Below are 27,418 nucleotides of genomic sequence, written 5' to 3'. Positions count from 1 at the left end.
GGAGGGTCTGAGGGGCTCTACGAGTCTCGCTGTTCCACGCACAGCCCCGCTGCAGCTCCCGCTCCGCTCCGGGTGCCGAGCCGCTCTGGGGCGCTCCCTCAGCGCCGGCCCCTCACCGACGGCGGGGAGGCGGGGCCAGCAGCAGCGACCAATGAGAAGCTGCGGCTCCGCTCTGACTGACAGGCCACGCCATCCAATAGGAGCCTCCACTTCAGCAAGGCGTTGACACTTGGGGGGCCCTGCTGTCCCCGCCCATTGGAAGGGGCAGGGGCGGGGCATCGCTCCTGGGCGGGGCTAAGGCCCGCCGGGGGGCGTGGTCTTGCGCGGTATATAAACCTGGTGCGGCGCCTTTTCCCCGCTCAGTGGGCGCAGAGTCGCCGGCGCTGTTGTTTGTTTCACGGGTCTGTGCGCAGCGCCTGCCGCCGCCTAACAATCCCTCTCTCATTGTGTGCGCGGCCCCCGTTTTGCCTGGGTCAGCGGCTCCCGGGGTGCGTCCGTTCCCCGTCTTTCCTTCTCGTGCGCTTCCGCGGAGTGGTTTGTCCGCGCCGCTTGCCCGCTGAGAGGGGGCGTCCCCTCAGCCCGCGCCCCTTTTCTCCCCGCTCCTGGCCGGGGGCTTGCGGCGCTTCCTTCTGGATGCGTCCCCGCAGCCCCGGGCGGGAGGCGGCCAGGGGGGAAGCGCTGCCTCCGAGGATTTACCGCCGCCTGGGACTCGGACCCGCTCCTTCCCGGCGGGCGCACCCGGCGCCCCGGCTCCGCTGCCGCTCCGGGCCGCCGCTGCCATGGACGAGAAGTACCTGCCCGAGCTGATGGCGGAGAAGGACTCGCTGGACCCGTCCTTCACCCACGCCTTGCGGCTGGTCAACCAAGGTGAGGGGCGGCGGGGCGGAGCGGGGCGCCTCGTCCCGCGGTGGGGACGGGCCGGAGTGAGCTCAGCCGGAGGCTCCCCTTGGCTATCGCACCGCTTGGAGCGGTTCGTTCAGGCTCCCGGCGGGGTTCTCGGTGAGGAGCTCACCCTTGCCTTGCACCGCTCGGCGGGTTTGCTGTGCTCGGCTGTCGGTGCTTTCCGGCTGCCGGCGCCTTCCCCTTCCCTGCCGGGCGGCATCGCCCGGGCGCCGCGCACGCTGGGCGCCTTCCCACGGCCCCTCTCAGCCGGGGCTTTCCCTGCCATCGCTCGCTGCTCGAGTTATGCTTTATTCCGAAATGAAGGCTGCGTAGGACGGCTGGGTCCGCTGAGCTCTGCTCGTCAATTGAAACCCCAGAAGGTTTTCCTATTTTACCGCGATTCTGAACAATGAGCAGCCGATTGTTTACATGCGTGTGAGCCTTCTTAAGAACGAGCCCACTGCCCGTGGCCTTTCCTAGAAACTTTGGGCTCTGCGGCTAAGATGCTAAGGAACCAGCGATACACTTTAGTAAACCTTTAAGAAAAACACAAAGCATATTTTGTTTTGCAATTATATAACTCCAGATAATAAATTGCTCCCACCCCTTCTGCATCTGTCACGTCAGATGTGCTCTAAAGTGCTAGCTTTTTGTTTCAGTGATGCAATACTGACTATAAAAGTCATTCTGTGTGAATTAAAGTATGATTTAATGTACGTTTGGAGATACTGTGTAATTGGTGGGTGACTTTCAAGTTCAGCTCTGGAGAGACAAATGCTTGATCTAGTGCTTAGGATGCTTAAGTGATGAACTGATCCTCTTAATACACCAAACATAGTGACAGCCAAAATGATTTTGGCTTCAATTGCAGTGATTAAAAAGCCGTGTCTGGTGTACTTTACATCCTATAACAGGAACAAGTTTAAGTTGATGTGGGTTCTTCTAATGCACTGTAGGTTTTGATGTGTAATAGATGTGAATGCCTGCCTCAGAATCAGAAGGGAATTTACTGTTGTCTGAAATAGTCTGGAGTTAGCGGTAGCTGACACAGTTTCAACTGTGGAATTCATATGCTGAGTGAATTGAAGGTCCATGGCCATGGGTGGTTAATATTTTGCATGTTTTTCCAAACATTGAATCTGTAAAAATGTCTCTGATTGTGGGAAAAAGACTTATGTTTAAAAACCCAGCTATTTGCTGTGTTTGCTGTGAACGAATAAAAACTTTTAAAAATTAAACTTGATGGCTATAAATTATTGAAGTTCCTCTCCAGGTAGTGAAAGATCTTTTTTTTTGCATGTGTATATTACTACAGGGTGTTATAGATGTATATAATTTACTATTTTGTAAACAATGTTAAAGGAAGTAAATCAGTCCTTTTGACTGAGTTTGATATTTTTTGAGGTTCTCATTGAAATGATAAATTGGAGGACTGAAACTTTTGCCTTTCATCATGGTATCTGCATGCATACATTCAGCTACAAAAAAAAATTATATTGTCAGTGAAAAAATGTAGATGAATGTGCATCCAACCTCTGTAATCTAGATTGTCTTGATTCTGTTTACTTTGAAAGTGAAGTCTTGGATTATAGCTGAAGTGTTTCACATGTTAGAGGTGGGGAAAAAAGATTGAGGGTGGCTAATCAACTGGTTAATTGTAGTTTAAAATGGACATTTATATCATGTCTATGTAAAATAGATAATTTAATTGTAGAATCACCAAAGAGCCAGATAAAATGAAGTGACTGTATAATACAGGTGGGAAATACAACTTCAGGAGGGCTTGTTTTACAAACCCATACTGCCATGACACTATCAGAGATTGGCTTTTCTTCTCAATTGTAAATAATTCTCTGCACCTAAATTAATGACAGTTATTAGTGGAAATGTATATGTAATGGTTCTGGTTTGGATTTTGTGTGCCAGGTCCACTGAGTACTTTCTATATTAGTTCATATGGAGGCAAATGAAATAGCCTGTCTAATTTTTTAACTGGATTTGTATATGTTTTAAGTTTAGAATGAAACAGGTTTCCAAGTTTGGCTTCTTTTGGGTATCTGTGAGAATGTCTTAGCAAGGGGTTTAAGTGCTTTAAATAACCAGCTTAATTATGTAATAGCATTTTGGTGTCTTAGTGGTATTAAATTTGCTATCTGTATTTACTTAAATTGAAGTACTGTATATCAGCTGGCTGTCTTCAGAAACTCAAGACTAATTTGTAAGAGTTGTATGGATAAAGCAGAATCCTTTTGAGATGCTGAAGTAGTTCAGGTGTGTTTACTGCTTAGACAGAAGAGCCAAATTGCTAACAAATTTCCAGTCTTGTTGAAATTTGGTTTCTAGGGAAAATCCTGGGTCTAGACTTCTGAAATCTGGTAATTATAGTTGTCAAATGGAAGTGGATAAATTTGCATATTATGCTTATAATTACACATAATTTGTGTACACACAAATTACATAATTTTAAATTTAAAAAGTGGAGCTTGACCTGCTTCAAGTTCCTGGGTAGCATTTTGTTTAAAGAATAAGGTGGAAATAACTAAGATTCTGTAAGAATATTTTTGTGGGCAGTATTACTAATCTGTCTTTCTGAATTAAGATATATGACAGAAATTTCTCTGCCTCAAAACCTTGTTTTGAAAGCACTAAAATCAAATACCAATATCATTCAATGTGCCTGCATAGTAGGTCCTGATTTTTCTTGTTGAGAACTCTGTTCAAGGATTTGATGCCCTGTCTCCTTGGGACACAAATATAATACCCATTGCCTAATTTTTCTTTTAAACAATCACTGAAACATTCAGCTGCTGGTTAAATTTTAGAGCAGTGGGAATCTTTTCCAGGAGACCAGACTTTATCCCCTGTTCTAATTATGATGATATATTTGTTTACTTCAACATTAAGCTATCCTAAAAAGGAGAGTTTTTTTTGCCTGTAAACTATTAAAATGCTATAGATTGGAAGTAGACTTATTTGCATGTGGAGTAAGATGACCATGCTAATAGGATTAATTTGCAGCTGGTACCAGACAGTGGGAACTGGAACATATGGTCCAGTTATTACCTCATAGTAAGTTCAGTAAATGAAGAACTTTGGGAAAAATGAGATTCTATGAAGAAAGAGCTTAGTACATTTGTATTTTTCCTATTTTCAACTCTCATGTGCTTATCTTTATGTGAAATCTGAAAAATATTTGTCTATGGGAGTGATGATAGTTCTGAAATCAAGCCTTATTTTGAAGGCTGACTTTGCAGTTGTGGTTGTACGTAAATGTTGGTAAATGTGCAAGTGTAGTGTTGATTGTCATGACTTGGCTCATGAGTGATGCTCTAAAAATACTGAAAGATCTGAGTGAAAAGTTACTTTACCTTCTTTCACATTTATTTATAGTAGTTATTCAAGATGAGCAGTTTGTGAATGTTGAATGAAGTATCTGAAACTGCAGATGGAAGAAGCTAACTGTAAATAAAACATGGGGATACCAGACACATTTCTAACAGGAGACATGAAAATGGGTGCTTGGCAGTTATTTAGTTTGTGTAGATAATTAAATGTGTCTATAATGAAAGTTAGGGCTGTTACCATTGCTGAAAGACAACACTCTTGTGCAGACTGAACCTCTGAAATTCTTCCTTACAAGCTCATTTTAGCTGCTTTGAGGTAATATCAATGAGATGGTGTACTGGAATACCCAGCCTTCCTATCAGTAGATGGCTGTATGTGCTAACTGTGTGTTGAATGGCTTCCTTCAGCCACATGTCTGGTGGTGATTAGAGGGGCTTGCTGTGTCTTGTGCCAAATTTTGCTTGGGAGCTCAATAATGAGAGCTGTACCTCCCTAGATATCAGGGAGAAAGGAGTGTGAGGGAATGTACTTTGCAGGAACAAACTGGACTTCTGGACAGCAAATCAATATGATTTTGCAGAAGCCAATTTATTGTTTACAATTCACCCCAATTAAACATTTCTAGAACCATCACCCACGTGGGAACACACTTTACAATTGGTAATTTTAAGATATTGATCCACCCCTTCAACCCCCTGAAAGTCTGAAATTGGTGGTTTTCAAAATCTTTGCCTCCCCTGCTATCTTGAATCTTCTAATCTTGGTATTTGATGTTTTCAGCTTCTTCTCTCCTGATTTAGCATAGCTGATGTTCCAGCAGCCTTGGAGGGTTTCAAACAAGTTATCTTAGAAAAACTCCTAAAATTTTCTCATGCTGTGCACCTGTTGTAAACACTGATCTAAACTGAGAAATACACAAAAACAGCTAGCATGTGAAAGAAGCATGTGAAGGAACAGCAAAATGTGCAGAAATAACTGAACGGCAAAACAGAGCAACTAAATATAGTTTTTAGCTGGTGCACACACAGAAGGTCCAGATTTGTACAGACATGTCCAATGGGATCCAAACCCTGTTCATCCTTACAACAGTACTTGCTGCTTTGTGGAGGATATTAGTGGTCTAATTTTTTTTCTCAGCAGAGATGGCTTTGTAAAAATGGTTTAAGTAGGAGCTTAACAATAGGTTAAGGTTCCTTATATGTTGCTGATTTTTGTCGTGGTTTAAGCTTAGCTTGGTTGGTAGGTACTGTGCAGCCACTTGTTCCCTTTCCTCTGGTGGAATCTGGGGAGAATTGAAATATGATACAACTTGTGGGTTTAATGACTGAAATAAAGTAAAATGTAATAATTATGCTGGAAGTGAAAAAGAGGCATAAAACCCAAGAGAAACAAGTGATGCATACTACAGTTGTTCCCCATCTGCTCACTGGTGCCTAGACTGTCTGTGAGCAGCAATCAGTGGCTCTGAGTCAATTTCCCCCAGTTTGTATGCTGGGCATCCATCCTGTGGTGTGGAATATTCCTTTGTCCACTTCAGGTCACCTCTCCTGGCCATGCTCCCTTTGGGCTTCTTGTGCACCTGCTCCCCAGCAGAGTGTGAGACACTGCGAAGTCCTTGATTTAGAGTAAGCACTACTTAGCAACAACCAAAACATTACTGTATTGTCTTATACTTACTCTTATACTTAGTCTGAAGCACAGCACTGTACCAGGCACTAGGAAGAAAATTAACTCTATCCCAGCCAAAACCAGGACAACCTTCAATAAATCCATCTAAGTATGCAAGAGTTTGTTTTTCTTTAATTTATCAAAAATAAGTGTGATTATGTATAGTGACATCCATATGTTGTAATGTAAGTATTAGTTTGCCACTGAAGCATCCACTTTGCTGTGTGGACAAGTTTCATGGCACGGCACAGACACATGGTGCTGCTCATTCCCAGCCATGGCGTTGAATGCACTGCTGTAACCTCAGACTCTCTTGTCATTATAGTAGCAATCACAGAAACAATACTTGTTTCAAGTGTCCTACTCTTTTAGGATTTCAAAGCACTTCATGAAGGTCATAGGTGTTTTGAAAATGAAATATGGCTGTAGAAAGCTGATGGCGTTTTAAAATTATTTGGTGTATTGTATAAAATATAGTAAATTTTGTGCTCCTCAGATTTATTTCTGACAGCTGGTCACTTTTAGTTGCCATTCTTAGAGGTTAACCAGAAATAAGCTCTTTGGGTTTTAGTCTGATTGTAGAAGACAACAGTCTAAGCAAAACATTTTGGTAGAATTGGATGTTTTCCATGCCAAGTGTGATGAGAAATTTAAATTATAGTAGTGAGAATAAATGTGATGTAATGGTTGCACCATCAAACTGGGGCAGGCTGACTTGGGTTCTGTTTTATTAAAGCAGAATGAAAAGTAGTAACCCTTGGAGAGCAGAAGGGATATTTCAGAGTCTGTCTCTCATCTCAGCTATCTGTATTTGGTAAAATTTCAGAAGTTCACATTTTTGTTATGGTTGCGCTTTTACTGCAGTGAAACCGTATTGGAACAGTCAGAGGTCTTCCTAAAAGTTAGATTTCAATCTTGCTTTCTTAAAAGGCTGGGAAAGTGGTTTATCAGATATTCCAGTCATGTTAACAGGGTTTCTGCAAAATGCAGCTGAAGATAATCATACTTTCTACACCCCTGGGCTCTTCTGTTCTGAAGCCTGACTGAGCTGAGAGCCACTCACTGATCACAGTTAGTGTAAAGCTGATTCCTAATTCACTTGCACACTCACTTTGGCAGTCAATGAGAAAGATTGAATTTAAAGGTTTCAAATGCAGGCTGACATGGTTTGTCACTTTCAATCCTTTTTGACACCAGCCATGCAAATTAAAACTGTAACCTCCTGAGTACTTATTTACTGGGGAAATCAGAAAGGTCACAGTGCTGTTCTTCTGGCCTGTGGCTTGTTTGACTTTTCTTGCATGTACTTAAAATTTGTGTACATGACATTTCTGCCCTCTTTGTTCCCCTCAAGTATAATTAAGGAAACAAAAGAATTTAGGATGCGCTTTTGTTTGAAAGAAACAGGTATCAAAGTTCAAAGTTGAAAAGCATCTGTGAAGTATTCAGTGTGGTACTGCATGACTTTTTAATTAGTATTTAGCAGGGTTCAGTAAAAAGCATGTTTAAATAGATTAACTGGTAACTGACACACCTAATATTTTATGGTGAATTAACTGACTGTTCTTAGCTGAGCTCTGCAGGAATCTTGCAAGCTTAATGTTTACATTGTTAATACTGTTTTTCAGATAGAATATAATGAAGGACAGGGCTTCTATACTGGGTAGGTGGAATGTCTTGATAAAGTGGTGTTCTCCATCCCTGAATCCTGGGAAGGCAAGTCTCACCCATGCTATGGGACCTGTGTGGTAGGGATGGTGGTAGTTCTGGGAATTATTTTAGAGCCTTTTATTTCCAGCCAGGTGTATTTTTTTCTAAGTGTAACACTAGCTAGAAAATTAATAACTTTCTGGCCTTAAGCTAAGGCCATAAGGGCATATGGACTTAGGAATTTAATTTCCTTGTGACATTCCACTTACAGAAGTCCGTATGCCTTAATCTTTGAGGAAATCATGGAAAAAATACAATGCTTTGCAAGCTTGAGAAGGTCTGCAGGCCTCTTGCTGGTCTGATTGGTGTGTGAAAGTGATCTTTGACTTGTGCTTTGAGAGCCTGGCAGCCTTCAGGAGTGAATAAAGGTGTGAGAGCCCCTTTAAACCAATGGTGAAATGTCTGGCCAAGAACTGCAAATGAAAAAATGCACAATGCTTTAGCAATGGATGATTAACTCAAACCAAATACAAGGACCCAGTAGATTTTTGCTTCAAAATGGGTTGCAATTATGGACATCTGATCCCTGCTAAATTGTTAAGCTCTTTGAACTGCCCATGTTTTGGGCTGCACAGTAGCTGTAGGTCAGTTGTTTATGCCAAGGAGCAAATTAAAGAGCAGTAATTGGAGAGGTAGCATGAAGAAGTATTGTTAGACTGACTGATGTATTTTTGTACCTCAGCAGCTGAGCAGTGAATGTTTTATTCTTTGTGTGTTTATCCTATCTTTAAATTTTCCTTCAGTTAAACTTGCCTTTTTCATATTTATCACTTATGGTTCTTTTATGTTGTGTTGTTGTTTTTCAGCATTTTACCTCATTGTCAAGGTAAACTTATTAAGCAACTAGGCAGTTAAATGGATTTCCTTTCTATGCTCCATCTCTAGTTGCTATTTGCTGGATGCTTTTCATTTCTTATTTTGATGTGTTTATCAGACTTTTGGCTGCAGGTAGCAACTCAACTTCAACAAAGTTGCAAGGCAGCAAAAAAGTGTCAGTTTAATTCTTGTAGATGGTAAATCTTTCACTTTTTAGGCTTGTATAGGTGTTCTTTTATAGATCTTTATTTTCTAGGAAGAATTTGTTGACAAAGTAATTGGAAACCTAAAAGATTAGAAGTCATTTCAGTAAACCCATTGTACTTGATCCAACAGAAGATTTGTTATAACAACTGCTGCTGTGCTGATCTTGGTATAATACAGTGACAGTGAAAACCTGAAGCTGCAAATCCTTTGAAGATTTACTGATTTTCTTTGAATTTGATAATCTATCAGGATTGTTCAAAAGGAATAATCTGAGGAAGATGCTTTCATGTGGTCAAGATGAAGAATAAAGGAAAATGTCTTAAGTGCTGTGTGCAGTTTCAGATACCATAATATAGGAAAGATATAAAACTATTAGAGGATGTTCAAAGGAGGACTATGAAGGGTCTGGAGGAGAAGCCATTTGAGGTGTGGCTGAGATCACTTGGTCTGTTCAGCCTGGAGAAGGAGGCTGAGGGGAGACCTCATTGCAGTTACAACATCCTCATGAGGGGAGGAGGAGGGGCTGGCACTCTTCTCTTCTCTCTGGTGACCAGTGGCAGGACCTGAGGAAAAGGCCTGAAGCTGTTCCAGGGAGGTTTAGGTTGGATACTGAGAGAAGGCTCTACACCGAGAGGAGGGTTGGGCACTGGAACAGGTTCCCCAGGGAAGTGGTCACAGCACCAAGCCTGACACAGCTCCACAGGCATTTGCTTTCAGCCACAGGATGGGATTCTTGAGCTGGTTTTGTGCAGGGCCAGGAGCTGGACTTCAGTCCTTGTGGGTCTCTTCCAACTCAGGGTATTCTATGATTCTATGAATCAAAATTGCTTCTCCTCTCACTGCTGCTGCATTTGTTGAATGCTTGGAGAGTGGACGTGTCTGTAGCCTTTTAGTGCCTCAGACCATTCAGTAGCAGTACTCTGGGAAGCAGATGTGTTTGAAAGCAAAAGGGTTTAGATGTTTTCAGCCAATTTTTCCTATGGCTTTGGGATAAAAATGGTTATTTTCAGATGTAAAAATGGAAGACCTGCTTTTAATGTGATCATTCTTCCTCTCGTGTGTCCTTTTCTGTTGGCTGGTAGTGGAAAATGTTTTTTGTTACTGGTTTGTTTTGATCCATGACCTAATTAACTAGAGATGGTCAAGTACCAATCCTGTGTGTCCCTGGTCAGAAGCTCAGTTTCTGCTCCCTGCAATCACATCTGCAGTATTTGAGGGTTAAGGAGATTTTTATTGCCTTTCTTCTGCTATTAAGCAGGAATGCTGTGGTGTCCTCTATGCTGACTTCAGTGATACAGCTCGATGGGGTAAAACAGTGAAATAAAAAAATCACCCTTTCCTTCTCTACCTACCTCCAGATTAATGCTAAATGATAAATCTCACTTCTGTGAAAGTGAAAGGCATTATGGTTCATCATGTCTGTTTGGTTATTTGATTTTTTTTTTGTGTTTAACTGTACCTCATCTCCCCTTGTGAGCTTGAAGGAAAGCAGATTTTTCTCAGCTGTAGAATCACACTTAGAGTATGATATTCTTGATCCATTTGTAGAGTCATGAAAGTTCAGAAAACATTTTTTCAGTTTACTAAGTATCCAACTGCTTCATGATGATTTCCAGCCTATGATTTTAGGCTCGAAGTTCTAATTTTGAGGAAACTTGATCACAGATCAGTTTTCTGCCTTTCTTTTTGAGTTCCCCAAAATCTTTGTGGTAATTGGAGATGTTTTTCAAAGCAAAAGAGTTTGTTCTTAATGATTGATTCAGTTTCCATTCAAGCCTGGTGTGTCTGGAGGAGCTACTCTGCTTCACAGCAGATACCTTTAGCCCTTAACACTTGCTCTCCATGTAGAATTATCTCAGTAATATCCTAGCTTGGATAGTCTGCAAGGTGAAGTGCAGCACCTTTAATACTAGATCTTGGGGACTGGAAAAGACTATTGTGGTCCAACTTGTCTTGTGTTACACAGATTGGGCTTAAAGATTCTTTCACTTATCATATACCCTTGACCTTTTCATTACACTGTGCATCTATGGTCTGGAAAATTATTATTTTTTTATTGGCCTACTGTATAAAAGCATACAATAAAAGATTTTTCATGTTTTTAAGGCTTACTGTATCTGTTCTTTAGACCTTTTTGTTTCTGCAGGCACCTGAGTCTTCACAGAAGCCTGTTAATACCATGTGAAACAAATGCTGGGAGTGATCTAAGTGTAGCCATAAAGTACTTGTGGGGGTTGTGGTGGTTTTGGCTGGGGTTAATTTTTTTTGTTCCCAGTAGCCAGTGTGGGGTTGTGTTTTGCATTCATGATGAAAGCACTGTTGATAACACAGGGATGTTTTCATTACTGCTTTGCAGAGCTCACACAGAAGCCTTCTCTGCTTCTCACTCTGCTGGGGAGGAGGCTGGGGGGAATTAGGAGGGGGGTAAGACACAGCTGGGACAGCTGACCCCAACTGACCCAGGAGATGTTCCAGACCATGTGGCATTGTGCCCAGCATATACAGCTGGAGGGCAAGAAGGAAGAGAGGAAGTCTGGAGCAATGGTGTTAGTTTTCCCAAGTCACAGTTATGTGTGATGGAGCCCTGCTTTCTTAGGAATGCCTGAACTCCTGCCTGGCTGTGACAAGTGGTGAATGAATTGTTCTGCTTTGCTTATGTGAATGGATTTTGCTTCACCTACTGTTAAAATGTCTTTATCTTGACCCATAAAGTTTTATTAATTTTACCCTTGCAATTTTCTCTCCCATCCTTCTGGGGGGAAAGGAGCACCTATGTGGGGCTCAGCTGCCAGCTGGGGTTAAACCACGACAGAGAATAAATGATCTCTGAAGAATTTTCCAGCCTTTCACAGCCACCTGTGAATTTGAGGATCTTGGGCGATTGAGAACTATTAATATGGGCACACTTTAGAAAGAGCAGAAGCCTTCCACAGTGGGTTTTACTACAAGATTCTAATAAAGCATTATGCCTGTGGTGATGCAGAACTCCTGATGCTGTAGCTTATGTAGAAAGGTTTTTGAATAGATCTTTGCCAGGCAACTCTATTATGATTAGGGCACTAGTTAGAGAAGGCCTTGTGTATGTTTCATTTGATGGGGAGCTGTTTCGGGAATTATTTCTGTGGCGGTGCCGCCCGCGCCGAGCGGCGCCAGGAGGGGGCGACAGCGGCGCGGCCCTGCGGGGCTCCCGGGATCGGGGTGGGAGAGCCGGGCTGGGGGTGCGATCCATCCTCCGGGAGAGCCGGGCTGGGGGTGCGATCCATCCTCCGGGGAGAGCCGGGCTGGGGGTGCGATCCATCCTCCGGGGAGAGCCGGGCTGGGGGTGCGATCCATCCTCCGGGGAGAGCCGGGCCGGGGGTGCGATCCATCTCCCGGGGAGAGCCGGGCCGGGGGTGCGATCCAACTCCCGGGGAGAGCCGGGCCGGGGGTGCGATCCGTCCTCCGGGGAGAGCCGGGCCGGGGGTGCGATCCATCTCCCGGGGAGAGCCGGGCTGGGGGTGCGATCCATCCTCCGGGGAGAGCCGGGAGCGGGAGGGCTCGGGTGTATTCCCCGGGGAAACCGGGATCGGGTCTGATCTCTCGGGAGGGCTGGGACCGTCAGTCCGTCGGGATCGGGTGTGTCGGGCGCTGGGTGCAGCGCTGTTCGCCTGTCGCAGCAGCTCGGCAGCCACGTGTGTTCTGTGTGTTCTGCATCGCAAGGCACAGGTGTGTCCCTGTCCTGCTGTAACCCCAGCCCGCAGCCGCTCCTCCCTCCCCGCCGGGCAATGGGGGAGGGAATGGGAAGAGTGAACACCGCAGAACTCTGGGTTAAGACAGGTTCCCTTGGTAAGCAAGGTGCAAGCTCTGCACACAAGTGAATGAAAACAAGGAATCCATTTACCACGTCCTGTGAGCAGGCAGCTGTGCCATCTCCAGGAAGGCAGGATTCCATCACACCTGACTGTGGCTCCAGGACACAAATGCCTCCACTTTGAACATCCTCCCTTCCGTTATTCCTCCCACTCTGAATGTCCCCTTCTTCCTCTGCCCCTCACTTTGTGTATCGAGGATGGCTCCATGTCACACATGGAGGTGGTTTTAAACTAAAAGAAGAGGAATTTGAGTTATATATCAAAAATAAATCCTTCTCTGTGTGCTGAGGCACTGGCACAGGGTGGCCAGAGAAGCTGTGGAAGCCCCATCCCTTGGGGTATTCCAGTCCAGGTTGGATGGGGCTCTGAGCAGCCTGGTCTAGGGGAAGGTGTCCCTGCCCATGGCAGGGGCTGTGGAACTAGGTGGTTTTTAAGGTCACTTCCACCCCAAACCCTTCTGTGTCCTGAAGTAGCTTTGGCCTGTGGTGTTTTCTTCATTTATGCTTGAACTACTAAGCCTGCTGTCAGTCCAGTTTGATGTTTTAAAAGAAACTTTCCCAGGCTTTTAAACTTCATGCTCTTAGAATATTATCTGCTGATTAAATGGAGAGTACAGGGAAATTACCATAATGGTATTAATTAAATATTTATTTATAGATGCAGTTATATAGTTTGCAGACCTGAAATAATAGGCCTTGTTTGAAATCCTAAGTAATAGTTCACATAGTTCAAGATAAGGTTAATTAAAAATGCTGGTGTGTGTTTCATTCACATAAGTGGCAAGTAGCTGGCTGTGGGATCAGCTCTATAAAGAACTCTAAGCAAATTATCCTTTAGATTAATGCTCTGACAGTGGAAAATGGATGCAACTTGTTTTCTTAACTGGTAGATCATAGTTTCTTTAGACTCCAGTGGTGTGCTGAGCATTGTGCTAACATAATGTATTTTCTGCTTCTTGAGTAGGTTGTAGGTCCTGAAGGCACCAATCCCTTATTCCTGTTCATGTGTTCAAAGCAATGACCAAAGCTTCTAATGGCTGCCTGGGCTAGGAGGCTGCTTGCTATGATGCCTTGCATGAGGCTTATGCTGAGTATTTATTTAGTTACTCTAGGCAATAGCTAAAGTACTCAACTTGCTGGATAGCTGCCTGCTTGGTCATTTTTCTGGGGAAAGCAGTGAAATGGATAGGAAATAATTGAATCAAAAGTACTTTTCTTTCCTACCTGGGTAAAGTATAAGGCAAAACTGTAGGCTTATTTTTTCCAGTTCTTTCAGAATATTTTTCTTAACTTTATATTATTGCACTGGAGTAGTAACTGGGTAGAGCTCAACCCTGTAGCTTGTATCTCAGTAAGTGTTTTAGGAGTAACTATTCATTATTTCTAAGTCTGTGCAAATGATGCTAATCAAGTAGGTATGTCTTGTCAGCATCTGTATGAGGTATTTTTTTGGCTCCTCATTTGGAAAGGTTTCATTGCTGTTGTCAAAGCTGAGATTTGAAGCTTTTCTGCAGAGTCATTGGAAAAGAGCTGAGTGGAGGGAATACAGAAAGCATAGTTCCTTTATTCAGGTTTGGTACCTTAAACATGGCTGTGCATACTGCTAGTAATGGATGTCAAGCTGTGCTGTAATAAAACAAATGTTAGCATTATTTTTCTCTCATTTTATTGGTGACTAATTAGCTGTTTGAGCTGTATCAATTATAGTCAATCAACTTTTTGTAATAACACCTTTTCCCCTTACAGTATTTCATCCTCAAGACAGCCATCCTGACATGGAACAAATTTTACAAGTACCTAATTGAAATCCTAACAGAATAGTGAATGCAATTTCAAGCTAAGCCACAAAATGAAGAAATAAGAGCAGATGGTCCCTTCAGAAAAATAGATTAAACAGAATAGATACTCCTGGCCATCTACATAGTAAATCTCATGCTTCTTGTCAAGGGGTACTGCCAATAGTTATTATGCAAAGGTAAAGTAAAAGCTGTATGAATTCAGTGAATAAAGCTTTTCCTCATTCCCAACTCTTTCTGATAATTTAGTGCTTTGTTCATATTTTTAAAGTTACAGTTATAGCAAGTATGAGTAGCAACTTATTAAATTAGTTGTGTCTTGATTTAGGAAGGGTTCCTGCAAAAAGAGCGACTCTGGGAATGTAGTTCCATTTGTGATCAACGAAAATTCATTGTAGCATTTCTGGTATTTTCTGGCTCTGTGACACACTGATGATTGAGTCTTTAAACCCTCATGACAGATTTGGTAGAGGGATTTGTGAATGTCTCTCCTGTCAGCACGAGGAAGAGCTTATATTCCCCCTGGTTAAATGTTCTTTTCACATGTATTAGTGGACAGCCAGATTTTTCAGTTCAGTGGAGCACCTTTATTTCTTGGGTATATGCAAAATAACACATTCCAGCCTTTTCAGATGCTTGTTCTGTATGTGAGTGGACATGCCATTCCTGCACTTGCTGTGAGGTCAGCAAATCCAGATGGGGAAGTGAGATTTGAATCTTAGTTACACATGACTGTTTCTCTAGGAAGACTTCTTCCTGGGTGCACAAGTATCCATTGCAATTGTTTAGCTTTCTTCCCAAATGCCCTTTTTTGCTTTGTTTCTCTCTAGTAGCAAGGAGCAGTAGAAAAATCTACCCCATTAATTAATTGGTTATTGCTGTCTCAGCTGTCCTTCATCTTTTAGGTACCCAGACTCTAAATTTCTTAAGCTGCTGTATTTTTTGCAAATGCATTCCCTTTGTCCTCTGCCACATCTAGAAGATAACTTCATTCTGTACTTTTGGAAAATGGAGCATCAACATTTTCTTTCCCATATAAAAGCAATTTAAGCATCACTGAATCAAGAGGTAATGGCACCTCAGGTAGTTTGCGTTGGCACTTTTCTTATTGTTTCTTGGCAGACAGAAGTGATGAAGGAGCAGAAACTTGAATATATGGGGTTGTGAAGGCAGGTGGGGGACAGGCAGGCCAGATTAGAAGCAGCTTCTGCAGGCTCCCAGCACTACTGTTAAAAATACGACCAGTTTTGTTTTTGCTGTCTCACCTTGAATGTAGGTGAACTTCCTGGGCTGTGAATTGTTCCACTGCACTTAAAGGTGTCAGCTGTCTTGTGGCCACGACACTTTGTAGTAGTTGATTTTCAGTGTATAATCTGTAGAAATATACTGAAATCTGCTGTTTAAACTATTGAATATAGGAATTACTCTCCTAAGAACATACATTCTCATCACTGGAAAAAATTTGTGTTCAGTGAAAGTTGAAATTAGCTGGATTAAAACTAAAGCAGTAACATGTCAAAAGTTAATTTATCAAATAACTACATAACATAATTTGCCTGCAGTAAAAGTTAGGCATCATATTTTAGATTTCTGTATAAGCATTTGATTTTAAACTGTCTTAAAAACAAATTAGTAAGACAAATGAATTTGCAGTGTCTTGACTGCTGAAAAGTTGCACAGAACATGCGGTTTTCCTGATTCTTACAGCTATACCATAACCATGTCTGTTGGAAAGAACCTTGGACTGTTAAGAAGACTTTTTACTGAAGAAAGATGCTTTTTTTATGCAAATTTACTAACCAAAAATACAACTTATTCAGAAGGAACTACTTCCTTCTGTTTAAGGTAAAAATGAAGATACTTTCTTTAGAGAAAGATTTTGAATCAGAGCTGTTTCTTGTGGCAAGTAAACCCGTGCCATAAATGCTGCTAAAACTGCAGTATATTTTAGCTTTGTAAGGTGTTTTTCAGCAAAAGCTTACTAGTATAGGTTAGTAGTTACTTCAGATATTTTTGCAGGCATAAAACGTGGTCTGTTTCATTTTTTCTTAAATTTGGAAAGATGAATAATGTTCTATTAGGCAAATGCTAGAAATACTAGTTTAAGGAAAAAACTCTTCCTAGATGCCACAGAAGTTGGGAGATTGTCTTCCTCAGGGAATGTGCTGCATGGACAGGTATGTGATCCTACAGAGGCAGAGATTTATTGCAGCTGCAGACGTGGCTGCTCTCCTGCAGAAACTGGCCTGTTAAAAGATGTTTGGTCTTTTCCTTATGATTTGCAGCTGGATTGAGTCCACAAGATGGACTTTCAAGCTTTATAACACTTCTAGAGGAGTCTTATCTTCTACAATTCTGTGAAGTGGTTCAACTAATTTCATGAGAATAAGTTTAGTAGCATAATATTTGGAAAAAATTGAATGTGATAGCAATATGCATTAATATGCATTAATTCTGTGTAATATGTGTTCTACACAGAAAATAATTTCTAGTTGCTTGATATTGAGCATGTGGAAGGGATAGTAATTAATGTTATCCCTCTGCTAGGTAATTTTTAACTTGTATGCTAGAAGTTTATAACGTCCAATTTATGTTGAAGCTCATACATAAAATTATCACACAAATTTCTTTAAGCTTCACTTTCCCATAGGACAGTAGATGTGCAAGCTGCCTTTATATGTTTTTCCTGCCAAGTTACACTACTGCAGCCCAGGACTGTAATGAGTGACAAAAATAAAAGTACTACCTAAAATAATTTTGTCAAAAATGGTGCTTTGCCTCTTTTATCTCCTGCAGTGGAGGTGATGGAAGGAATTCCTTCTGAAGGAATCATGGAGTGGTTTGGGTTGGAAGGACCTTAAAGGTCACCAAGTTCAGATCCCCACTGCCATAGGCAGGGACACTTTCCACAGGATCTGCTTGCTCAAAGCCCCATCCAACCTGGCTTTGAGGTTAGAGGATTAGGATTGTGTTAACCTAATCCAGGATGGTGTGTTGGAATTAGTCCCTTTTCTTTTACATGTGCCAGCTAATGTCCATAGATTTGTTTCCTACATCTGTGGATCAGAATGCACAAATGCTTTAGGATGCTTTAGGTTGTTGCCTTTTTCATTAATATCACAAAAGCATTTTTAAAATTTGGTTGTTTTTTTTTTTTGTTTTAAAGAGTAATATACAACTCACCTATTTTATTACCTGTGACATTCACCTGTTTTTGTGGTTTTGTGTTCTTTCTTTACAAGATTACTTTTTAACAGCTTACTTGCACATCAATAGTTTGTGCTTTAGTAAACAAAGTTTCAGAGGTGGAAGTTTCAGGACTCTGAAAAATTTACATCAAAGGGCCAGGAAGCTTGTGCTAAAAATCAGCAAGATGAGAAAATTCTGAACGATAGATTGAAAGAAGAGATTATACATGAAGTTTACTCCAGTGTACACTGTTTTCTGTGGTTCATCTTTTAGAGGCTCTAAGTGTTTGCATTCACTTTCTGAGTTTACTTGGTCAGTGTAATGCCACAGAATATATAGATGTTTTTTATCAATTCTGTAGTAAGATTGAGGTTGTACTTGTTGGTTGAGCTTATGTAGAGTCAGTGGGTGTGAGTTTAAGTCATAGCAGTGTCTGGTGCTAACTCTGAATTTCATTGAATTAAATACAGGAATTTAAAACCACTATAGATACTTGCAATAACTTTATCTCTGTTCCTTTCCCTAACTCTGTGTGAAATATGGACAGTGACAAGTTTTTATTGGACAGAAAATGCATTTTGGACAGTGTGGCATTCTGGGAAGCAGTGAGAAGAGCTGCTTGCTGTGTGCATTTTCAGCCATGCACATTGGAGAGGGAAAACAATGGACTGCTGTAGCCTGGGTCTGTCCATATCTATTTCTCTGGACTGTTTTAGCATTCCTATGATGAATGAATAACATTAATTTCTGCTGTGCTTTCAGGTAACAAATCATGGTTTTCTATGTTCTAGCATTTCATGAGAAATAAATCTTGGGCTGGGGGAAGAATTTATTAGAACTAGTATTTTTTTTAAAGTACTGAAGATGGAACAAATCTTTTCTTCAAAAAATAATTTCAAAACTCTTCAGCAAAACAGTTGAAATCAAGACACTTGCTAAAACTTTTATGAGAGGAAGGATCACCACTTCCAAGGCACTGGCAGTGCTGTTCTGGTGGAGCCCAGGTGCTGGTGGCCTTTGCAAGGGCACCTTCCTGGCTGGTGTTCAGCTTGTTTGAGCTTCAGATCCTCCCTACAGAGCTGCTTTCTGGCTGTTTGGTTTCCAGGCCATTCTCTTGCATGGGGTTATTCCTTCACAGGCACAGGGCTTTGCACTTCCCTTTGAACTGCATGGGGCTGCTGTCAGCCCATTCCTCCACCTCTTCGAGGCACTGCTGAGTGTCATCACAACCCTCTGGTGTTTGAATTGCTCTGTTTTCTGTAATGTGTAAAGCTGCTGGAGCTGCACTCTGTGCCATCAGCCAGGTCACTGATGGAGATGTTAAATATCATTGACCCTCAGAGCTCACCACTGATGGCTGGCCTGGTTGTGATGCCCCTGACAGAGTCCTTTGAACCAGGCAGGTCAGTTTTCAGTCCACCTCATGGTCCATGTCTCTATCCTGTGCCTTGTCAGACCACTTGAGGATGGGGTGTGGGAGGCTTATCAAAAGCTCTACTACAGATGGGGTGGACACAGCAGCTCTTGTCTCATCTCATATTGTTCATAGCTGTTTAGTGCATGAGACTTCCCTGCCATGAATTTGTGCAAGCTGCTCTCATCTTGTCCTTCTGTGCTTGCAAATGGTTTTCATGAGCTGTTTACTACATCACCTTCCAAGAGATCAAGGTGAGTTTTATCATGCTGTGATGCCTCAGATCCTCCTCCCTGCTCTTGAAGATAGGACTGCTTTGCCTCAGTCATCCCTGATGACCATGACCTTACAAAACAGTGGCCTGTTGATGGCATCAGCCAGCTCCCTCAGTATTTGTGTATGTTTCATGAAACTTCTGCTTTAGTGACATTTCAAGCAAATTGTGACTTACAGAAGGTGTGAGTTGTGTTTTACTGGTATTTATCGGTGGGATATGACATGTTATTATTAAGGATTATAATTAATATTTAGAATATTAAGGATTATAATTAATTATTATAATTAAGGATTGCCAGTGTGATGCTCTGCCTTGGCCTTCTGTCATTGGCATGGAGACTCCTGGCAAAGCTCTAGTTACCTAAAAATGATTTTTGGAGAAGTAGAAGTTAACACTACTTTGTCTTGCTGATGGCTACATAAATTTTGCATAATGCTAAGGAAACAGCTGTACACTTACTTGTGTAACTATCATTACATGAAACACAGGGATGTGTTTTGTTAGCATAGATATTTTCTAGTATTAAATATGGTTTGTTTGAATCTGCTGGCAGATATTTAGAGTGAAGTCTTTGCCTGTGCCTTAAAGTGTAGTCCTAATAGTGCTCAAGTCTGTCTGTTTTAAGGGTCAACAGCTGGATGTGCTGTGGCTACTGCTTCACCTTGGCAATAGTTAGAATGTTATATTTGCATGTTGAGAACTGCAGGTTGTATCCATTTTTCAGTTGAGATGTGAGGCATTTTCTTGGGAAACTTGTCAGAGGAATCTCAGAAAGTTTGTAGTACTCTGCAGTGCTAAGTACATGATAAGGAAGAAAGATTATAAGCCCTCCTTGATGTCTCACCAAAATGTCAAGTGAAATCTTGTGTAAGAGCTACCTGGCTGCGTTCATATGAGTAAATGAAAAGGGTAGAACATCTGCTCCTAAGGACTCTTGATGAGGAATATTAACTTCATTTTGCTTGAGTCCTGTGCACCAAGTAGTGTAAGATGTTCTGTATATTAGATTTTATTTTAAGGTACAGAACAAATGAGTTGACTTTTTGTAATTAGTTGATGCCTGACCTTGTTAATTTTAAAAAATATTCGTGCTTAGAGAAAGATCTGCTGTAAATAAATGTACAGTAGGTAAATCTTACAGCTAATTTTAGCGTTTTGTTATAAATTATCTTCACAATGAGATAAATAATTTTCAGTGGAGTAGGTTGAGGATATGGGACTGAAGTCTATGTCTATATCTTGTTTTTTTTCCTGAGCAAGACTGATTAAATAGCTATTAATACCTTATACATGATTTTGACAGTTCCTACTGTGGTACTTCCTACCTTACTGCTAATATTAATCAGTCTAAAAAGATTTCAGTGGAGTCATTTTTGATGTGAAGGTAATGGGTATTCAATTAGTTTTGAATTGCTTAAATAAAAAAGCCCATTCAAAATATTTGTCATATTGGTGACTGAAATGTATTTTCAGATCAGTGCAGATAGTAGTACTTAAATTTTAAAATAGAACTTATAATGCCTGTGAATGCAATTTAAATAAAGATTGGTTTGAGTCCTTCAACAGGGATATTATTATTATTAATTTGAAGATTCTGAATGCTGTAGACATCGCTCTAGCATGAACTGCTTATTTTATTGTAAATTGAAATAAGATTCATTGTCAGGTGCTTTTACAAAATTAAGGTGGCATATGAAAGACAGTTATTCAGAATTCAACTTTTGTAATAATGTGCATTAGTTGAAACAAATTAGTGTGGTTTTTTTAATGCACAATTCATGCTCTTAATGCATTACTTTCTGTGCCAGTTCAGAATTAGGACCTATTATGGATGCACAACTTGCGATTTTTAAAAAGACTTTTTAAAGGATTAAGATGTTGGCTGAGGAGAATTGGTGAAGTTTTCTGAGGGTCTTAAAGGAGTGGGGGTGGGTGCAGTAATAGATCAACAGAATTAAAAATTGAAAATTCTGTTGCATTTTTAATTTGTGCTTTAGACCCATTCAGGATGAGTCTAAATGTTGCTATTACACATATATTTAGTTTCCTTATTTTAAATATTTTGAGGCAATTTTTTATTTGCTTGATTACTTTAATTCTCTATTTTTCCCCTTTTTTCTTTTTTTACGAAGACACATTAATTAGTATTTACTTTGGAAATATCTTGGAGGCTGGAAAAAGGGATATTTGTTTAAGCATTTTCTCATATTCAGAAGATGTTTAGTGGCTGAACTTAGCTGCGTATTTTTCTGGGGGATTGGAATGCTATATACCATTGAAATCGGGAAATTCTGCCCTTTTTGATGAATGTCTACACAGAGAAACTGCTTTGCAGCAGACTACACTATGCTAGACATGTTTTAAGATACTCAAAAGTAGGAAGCTAAGATTGTCTCTTCTGTTTAGTACAAAAATTGGGGAGGTTTTCCAGCTTCAATGATTGAGAGGACAGGGATTGAGTAGTAGGTCTCTTAGAGGCTGTTGTAAGGAAATCTGTGGGGTTTATTTCAGCAAGCCTTTTGAAATGTAATAGAGCCTTGGTGTGGCAATTCTAGTTCAAGTTCATGCTGTGCAGTACTGTTTTCAGCTCAAAATATGAGAAATATTGGTTGGAGAGGTGCTGATTCAAGGAACTTTTAATCATCCCTAGTAGGACAGGGAGTAAAGGAATCCAGGGTAAAGGATGTATAACCTGAAGCACAGTCAAGACTATTTTACTACAACAATAATGAGATTAAGCTCTCAACAATTTAATCAAACTTAAAATTGTAATGGGGTTCACCATCTTGTGTGACTTTGCTCTGGATTTACAGAACTCCTGGAAGGACTGTGGGCAGTTAGTCAGAATCTGGAGCATCAGACTTCCCATGACTTGGCTTCATTGGAAAAGTTGTAATATTTTTTTAAGAATAAGTATTCTTAAAATGTGTCTTCTGAGATGAATTGGTTTTGCCACAGTGAAAATTTCCAAATAAACAGTATGGAATGCTGATATTGTCAGTTTTTGTCCATTGAGGAAAAACTAGGGATTTTTTTTTTTTTTCTGAAATTCTGCTGCAACTGTCTTGGGATCCTCCTTTTCCTCTGGGAGCTTGTCTCTTACCAAAGCTTGAATGTGTTCCTTAAAGAGGGTCTTCATAAAATGCAAACTAGTAAGTCAAGGTCTTTGATTTTTTTCTGATGTGAAACCAAAAGGAATTGTGCTGCCAGAGGAGGTTGTCTCAGTGTTCCATCTCCAGCAATGGTCAAAAGCAGTGAGTTTTCAAGAACTAAAAAGGGCAGGGGAAGTATGTAAAGATACTTAGCTTTCACTTTGACTTAAGAGCTTTCTGAATTGAGGAGGGTGTGATTTTTCTAAGTCAGCTGTGAAGTTTTGAGAATGCACTGAGAAATATAACTGCTATTGGGCTATGCTTCAGTAGTTGTATAACATGCTTGATTGAGCCAGTCTAAATTTTGATGTTTTCTTTTCTTAGATACAAGGCAATGAAATTGCCCAAATAAAGCAAAATCTATTGCTTCTATTGTATAATATTAGTAATTTTCAAACCCACTTGATCTAAGAGTATTTTTAAAGGATAATGTAATTCTTAGAATATTTTCACTTTCAAAATGAATGTGGAAACTATTTCTAGTGCAATTGCAGTGCAGTTCCATCAATGCCCTGTTCTCTTTAACCATGATCATGTGGATATCCTTGAATGAGCCTTGCATTTTTCACTTGTTCTTCCATCCAAAGTAGGAAAAAGTCAGTACAAAATTATTTAGATATAATGGGTATTTGGTAAGACATCTGAATCTAAGGAAATATAGTAGAAATTTTCTTAAGGATTTGCAGGCAAATTGACCTGGTTTCTGTTGTCCCTGATCTTGGGTAAAGGAAATACTACCTTAAGGACAAATGCAGTAAACATTTCTGTTCACTTTGAGGTTGACATTTGATCTTATATTTATTATATTGATTTACTACAGACAAATAGGGCATCACTGTGCTCAGCATTAAACACAAGTATTTATATTGGCTTAGCCAAGGGAGCTGGAATCCTGGATTGTAGTTCTGCCTCAGGAAGATTAATTCTAGCTGAAGAATAATATGAAACAATTCTACTTTGTCATTATCTGATGTATCTACCACTGTTATTTGAATTAACTGAGGACTAATCATTGCTTAGATCTCTACTATGATTAAATGTAAAGAAAAAAATCCATGCAGTTATTACTGGATGCAGTTAAATTCCTGTTGCATTAGCTGCATCCTTGGTCTGAGAACATGAGATTTTAATCTCTAGCATTATGGGAACCTTTAATCACATGTGTATTTACTGTTTGTGATCTAGGAAATGGCATTGCTTCATATAGCTAAGCAGTGCAGAATGTAATCTAAGGATTAAGAAAAGGCAAATCTTCCTATCCCTTTGACCTTGAAAATCTGATTGGATTTCCTGTGTGATCTGGCATGATTTTCCCCTAATTATGTAAAGCTTGATGTATATGAATGATATTGCAAGAGCTGTGCAAATGTGAATAAAATTATAATGCTTAGCTGTATTTTCCCCTTTATCTTAGATTTCAAGTGCAAAGAAATAAAAAAAGTGAAATCTGAAATAAAATGTTATCAGTGGACTGGACTTTGTTCATACAAAACTGAAGTCTTTTACAATAGCAATGAAGAGTCAGAATGTCTTAAATCTGTTTGATTAACATCAGGGCATAACAGGGAAAAATGACTTAATCTTACTTTGTACTGCTTTGGCAATGGGCTGTGGCTGTTTGTTACTAAAGTAATTTATCTTTAAAGCAAATGGAGAAAATGGTGATCCATTTTGCTGAGAGCTGATTTGCAGCCTCTTAACGGGTTTCAGTAGCTTCTTCAAGCAAAAAGAAAGTTGTTTAAACAGTGCAAGTAAAAGAATGAAGGGCTTTTGCTTAAAAGGTTCAATAAAGTGTGTAGATACTTGGGATCGGAAAACTGATTTTTGGAGTAAGTAATGTGTTTCCTTTAATAATTACTGTAGCGACTTGAAGTTCAGTATCTACTAGAGCAAGAAGAGAAAGGTCTTTTTATGTTTTTTATTAGCTCAAAGTGGTCCCATATTATGAGCAAAATTAGCATTAATCACAATGTTGCAACCAAGTCCTTCAAATACCTAATTCAAATAACTTTCTAAGCTAAAGAAGTTAGGAAATACAATTAGCAGTGTATTGATCTGTTGAGGAATTTATGCTTCTGGCTCAGCCAAAGAATGTTACTGAGGTAGAACTCAAAGAGAATTTTAAGTGCATCTGAGGTGTCTGAAACGACTAATTTCCAGGTGTAATATTTCTTGGCAGTTTCTAGGAAGTTCCTTAAACCATTGTTGATTCATAAACTTGTGGTTTATTGTTATTATTGTGGTCTGCCCACTTTCAGGAATTGTATGCCATGCTGTCCATTTGGGGATAACATCTTATGATTCAACATGAGAAAACAAATTTTTAGCTTTACCAGTCCATAAAAACTTGGTGCACTTTGGTGTTGAAGGTACTCTTACTTTGGAAGTTTAGATTCTTCAGGAAAAAGTCCTTTACTGTAACAGTAATTACAGTGAAAGAGAACTTGTGAAGCTCTTGCATCAGGCTGAGATCAGTTCAACTGCCTGGGGGTCTTGGTGCACTGCTCTGTCATAAAAAAATACAGCAAATGCATTAATTTAATTTAATACTGAATGAAGTTTAACTGTGCTTTTATGACTTTTAGTCCTAAATTTTAGTCCTAAATCAATAAAATCAATACTAAAATCAATACTAAATCAAGTCATACCAAATTTTTTGGAGCTGCATTTGCGTCAGTCATAAAAAATGGATGTATATTTATTACAATTTTAATAACCAACATTTTTGGTGTAAAATAGTGCTAAAGAACAGCAGATTTCTGGTCAGTTTTAAGCTTTGGGTGTTAATAGTATAGTACCAGCAGCAGCCTTAAAAATTAGTGTTGTGTTTTTACTTGTAAAACATAAAAACCTCTAAGGACCTAAACTTGTTTTTCAAGAGAAATCAAAGACCTTTGTCGCTACTGCCCTTGTTACATGAGGAAAGAGGGATGTTAGATATATATCTGTATTTGAATGCTGTGGTAGTATTATGCTTTGCACATGAATGTGATAGTTGCAAACTTCAACTTCTAAAAGATACCAGTTAACTGATTTCTGAGTGGGAACATCACATCCTATAAAATTTTAATTTTAATTTCACCTGGAAATGAGTTCCAAATTAAACTGGTGTAACTTTACATCTGTTTAATTGCCCGTAATTCCCTAGTCTGTAATGTGACATTTCCATTTTTACCTGGATTTCCACTATTGAAATATTGTTCATTTGTTGTTAACTGGTGGGATAATGGTGATGGAGGCTTTTTTTACTGAGCATGATGAAACACAGTTGCTTTGGCAGGGCTCCTCCAGAATTTTTACATTGCTACCATCCATAGGAATCAAAAACTTTGAAAAGACTTGACAAGAAGTTTTGAAAGTACAGCTGGGGAATTCTTTTCCTTCAAGAAGCCTTCAGATAGTCTGAGGCTGGTCTGACTTTCTTAGTTTTCAGCCACTGAACAGTAACTTGGATAAATTGTTTATTTCCTGTTTTGTGTTAGTGAGGTTAAAACGTGCATGGAAGATAAGTTTGTTATTAAAAAAGATGGTGGCATCCTAATTTCTGTATTGGTAGATGGAAATGGACTGGTATTCATTAAACAAATCTGCTAATAATGCATGGATTTTTTTCCATAGTTAGAAATTTGTTGGTTTATTCTGTTTTTTGTTGGACCTAATTTCAAACCATATTGTCTTTGAAAGTGAACTAAAGGCTGGTTTCCTGTATATTTTTGATTGATTTCTTTTCATTCAAGTTTTTATTACAGTCTCCTCTTGGCCTAAGATCACATTCCCATTAAGGGAACTGCAAGGTCTTGATGAATGTCCTTAATTTCTAGTGGTCGAGTAGAGTAGAAGGGTGTTTCTTGTGGTGCCAAATTAACAAGATATATGGAGATGCTTGTGGAGGACAAGTGCTGGATTCCCATAAAAGAGCTTCTGTGGCACTTCTGAAATGGGTTGGATTTTGGTGCATGCTAACATGTTTAATGCTGCAGCCCCCAGCATGATGGACCCAATCCAGCAAATACATCACGAAATGTTTCACTTTGTCTCCCTGTATGCTCCTCAGGAATCCTCTCTAATGAAATGAGATCTGCAGTTTTTTTCATTAGCACACTGGAGAATCAATATTTGTAGTAAAGTATAATCAAGAGTCAGTTTTGTGTGTATCTCTGGAGTGAATAGTCATGCAAGCCAGGCTTTGAACTTCTAAATCCCTTTCCTAATAATGTCATTGTTGGTATAACACTAATCTCAGATTTTTGAGTGTGATCTATGTGCCTCAATTACATTCCTGAAATTCTGAAAGATTAACTAACTTGACATTTATTCCTAAGTGCACTGTAGAAAGCCACCATTAAAACTGCATACTTTATTTATAGAAGAGAATAAAATTATTGAATATTGAACTATGTTATGTGGTTTTGTTGTTTTTTTTTAATTTAAACATGCTCAAAGGTATCTAGGAATAGTTTTCACTACTTGAGCTATATAAAAAAATATATCCTAAGTGTTAAGTTAGTACAGTGTTTGCAATACTAATTCAAGGTGCTGATATAAACATAAATATAAAAAGAGGGAAACATGCTTTACCTTATTGCCCTTGTATAACCAATTACATGTATTAATTACACAATATGCTGTATATATACACCATACAGTATTAGATTTGAAATTTATTTATACTTAATTTGAAGATTCTTAGCTTTTAGATTGTTGCATTAAACTGAAAAAATAACTTTTTTCTTTAACAGAAATTGAAAAATTCCAAAAAGGGGAAGGAAAGGAAGAAGAAAAGTATATTGATGTAGTCATCAATAAGAATATGAAGTTGGGACAAAAAGTTCTGATTCCAGTAAAACAATTCCCTAAGGTAAGTCTAATTTTCTTATTTGATAAATTTAAGTTCTTATAAAAGATAACTCACCAGTATCTTAACTATTTTTTTAATGTAGCATTTAAAACTATTACCAGTAACTACTGTTACTGTTATGCATTCTGTACTGTAGGAGCTCTGAGGAAGAAGTGATTCTTACTGGAATAAATATGCAGGAAAGTGGTGCTGGTCACACAAAATAGCATGTTGAGAGCAAGTAATTAAACCATATCTTTGGGATAGCAGGATTT

At 39.7% G+C, this 27,418-nt stretch overlaps 1 protein-coding gene across 3 annotated transcripts in view; it reads left to right on the top strand.

The window, feature by feature from the left end:
- The first annotated feature begins 357 nt into the window (after positions 1-357).
- KHDRBS3 (KH RNA binding domain containing, signal transduction associated 3) overlaps positions 358-27,418 on the top strand; it is a 90,474-nt gene continuing 63,413 nt past the window's right edge. For all 3 annotated transcript variants that reach the window (XR_008839890.1, XR_008839891.1, XM_056485382.1), the window contains exons 1-2: positions 358-867; positions 27,046-27,164. Coding sequence is in view for 1 of the 3 variants with exons in the window: in XM_056485382.1 (XP_056341357.1) it covers positions 780-867; positions 27,046-27,164 (207 nt within the window). In the remaining 2 variants the exon portion in view is untranslated. The remainder of the gene's footprint in view (positions 868-27,045; positions 27,165-27,418) is intronic.

The sequence above is a fragment of the Oenanthe melanoleuca genome, chromosome 2, assembly GCF_029582105.1.
Source record: "Oenanthe melanoleuca isolate GR-GAL-2019-014 chromosome 2, OMel1.0, whole genome shotgun sequence".
NCBI classification, from domain to species: domain Eukaryota; kingdom Metazoa; phylum Chordata; class Aves; order Passeriformes; family Muscicapidae; genus Oenanthe; species Oenanthe melanoleuca.
Note: the sequence above shows the minus strand (reverse complement) of the source record. Positions and strands in the feature narration are given on the sequence as shown.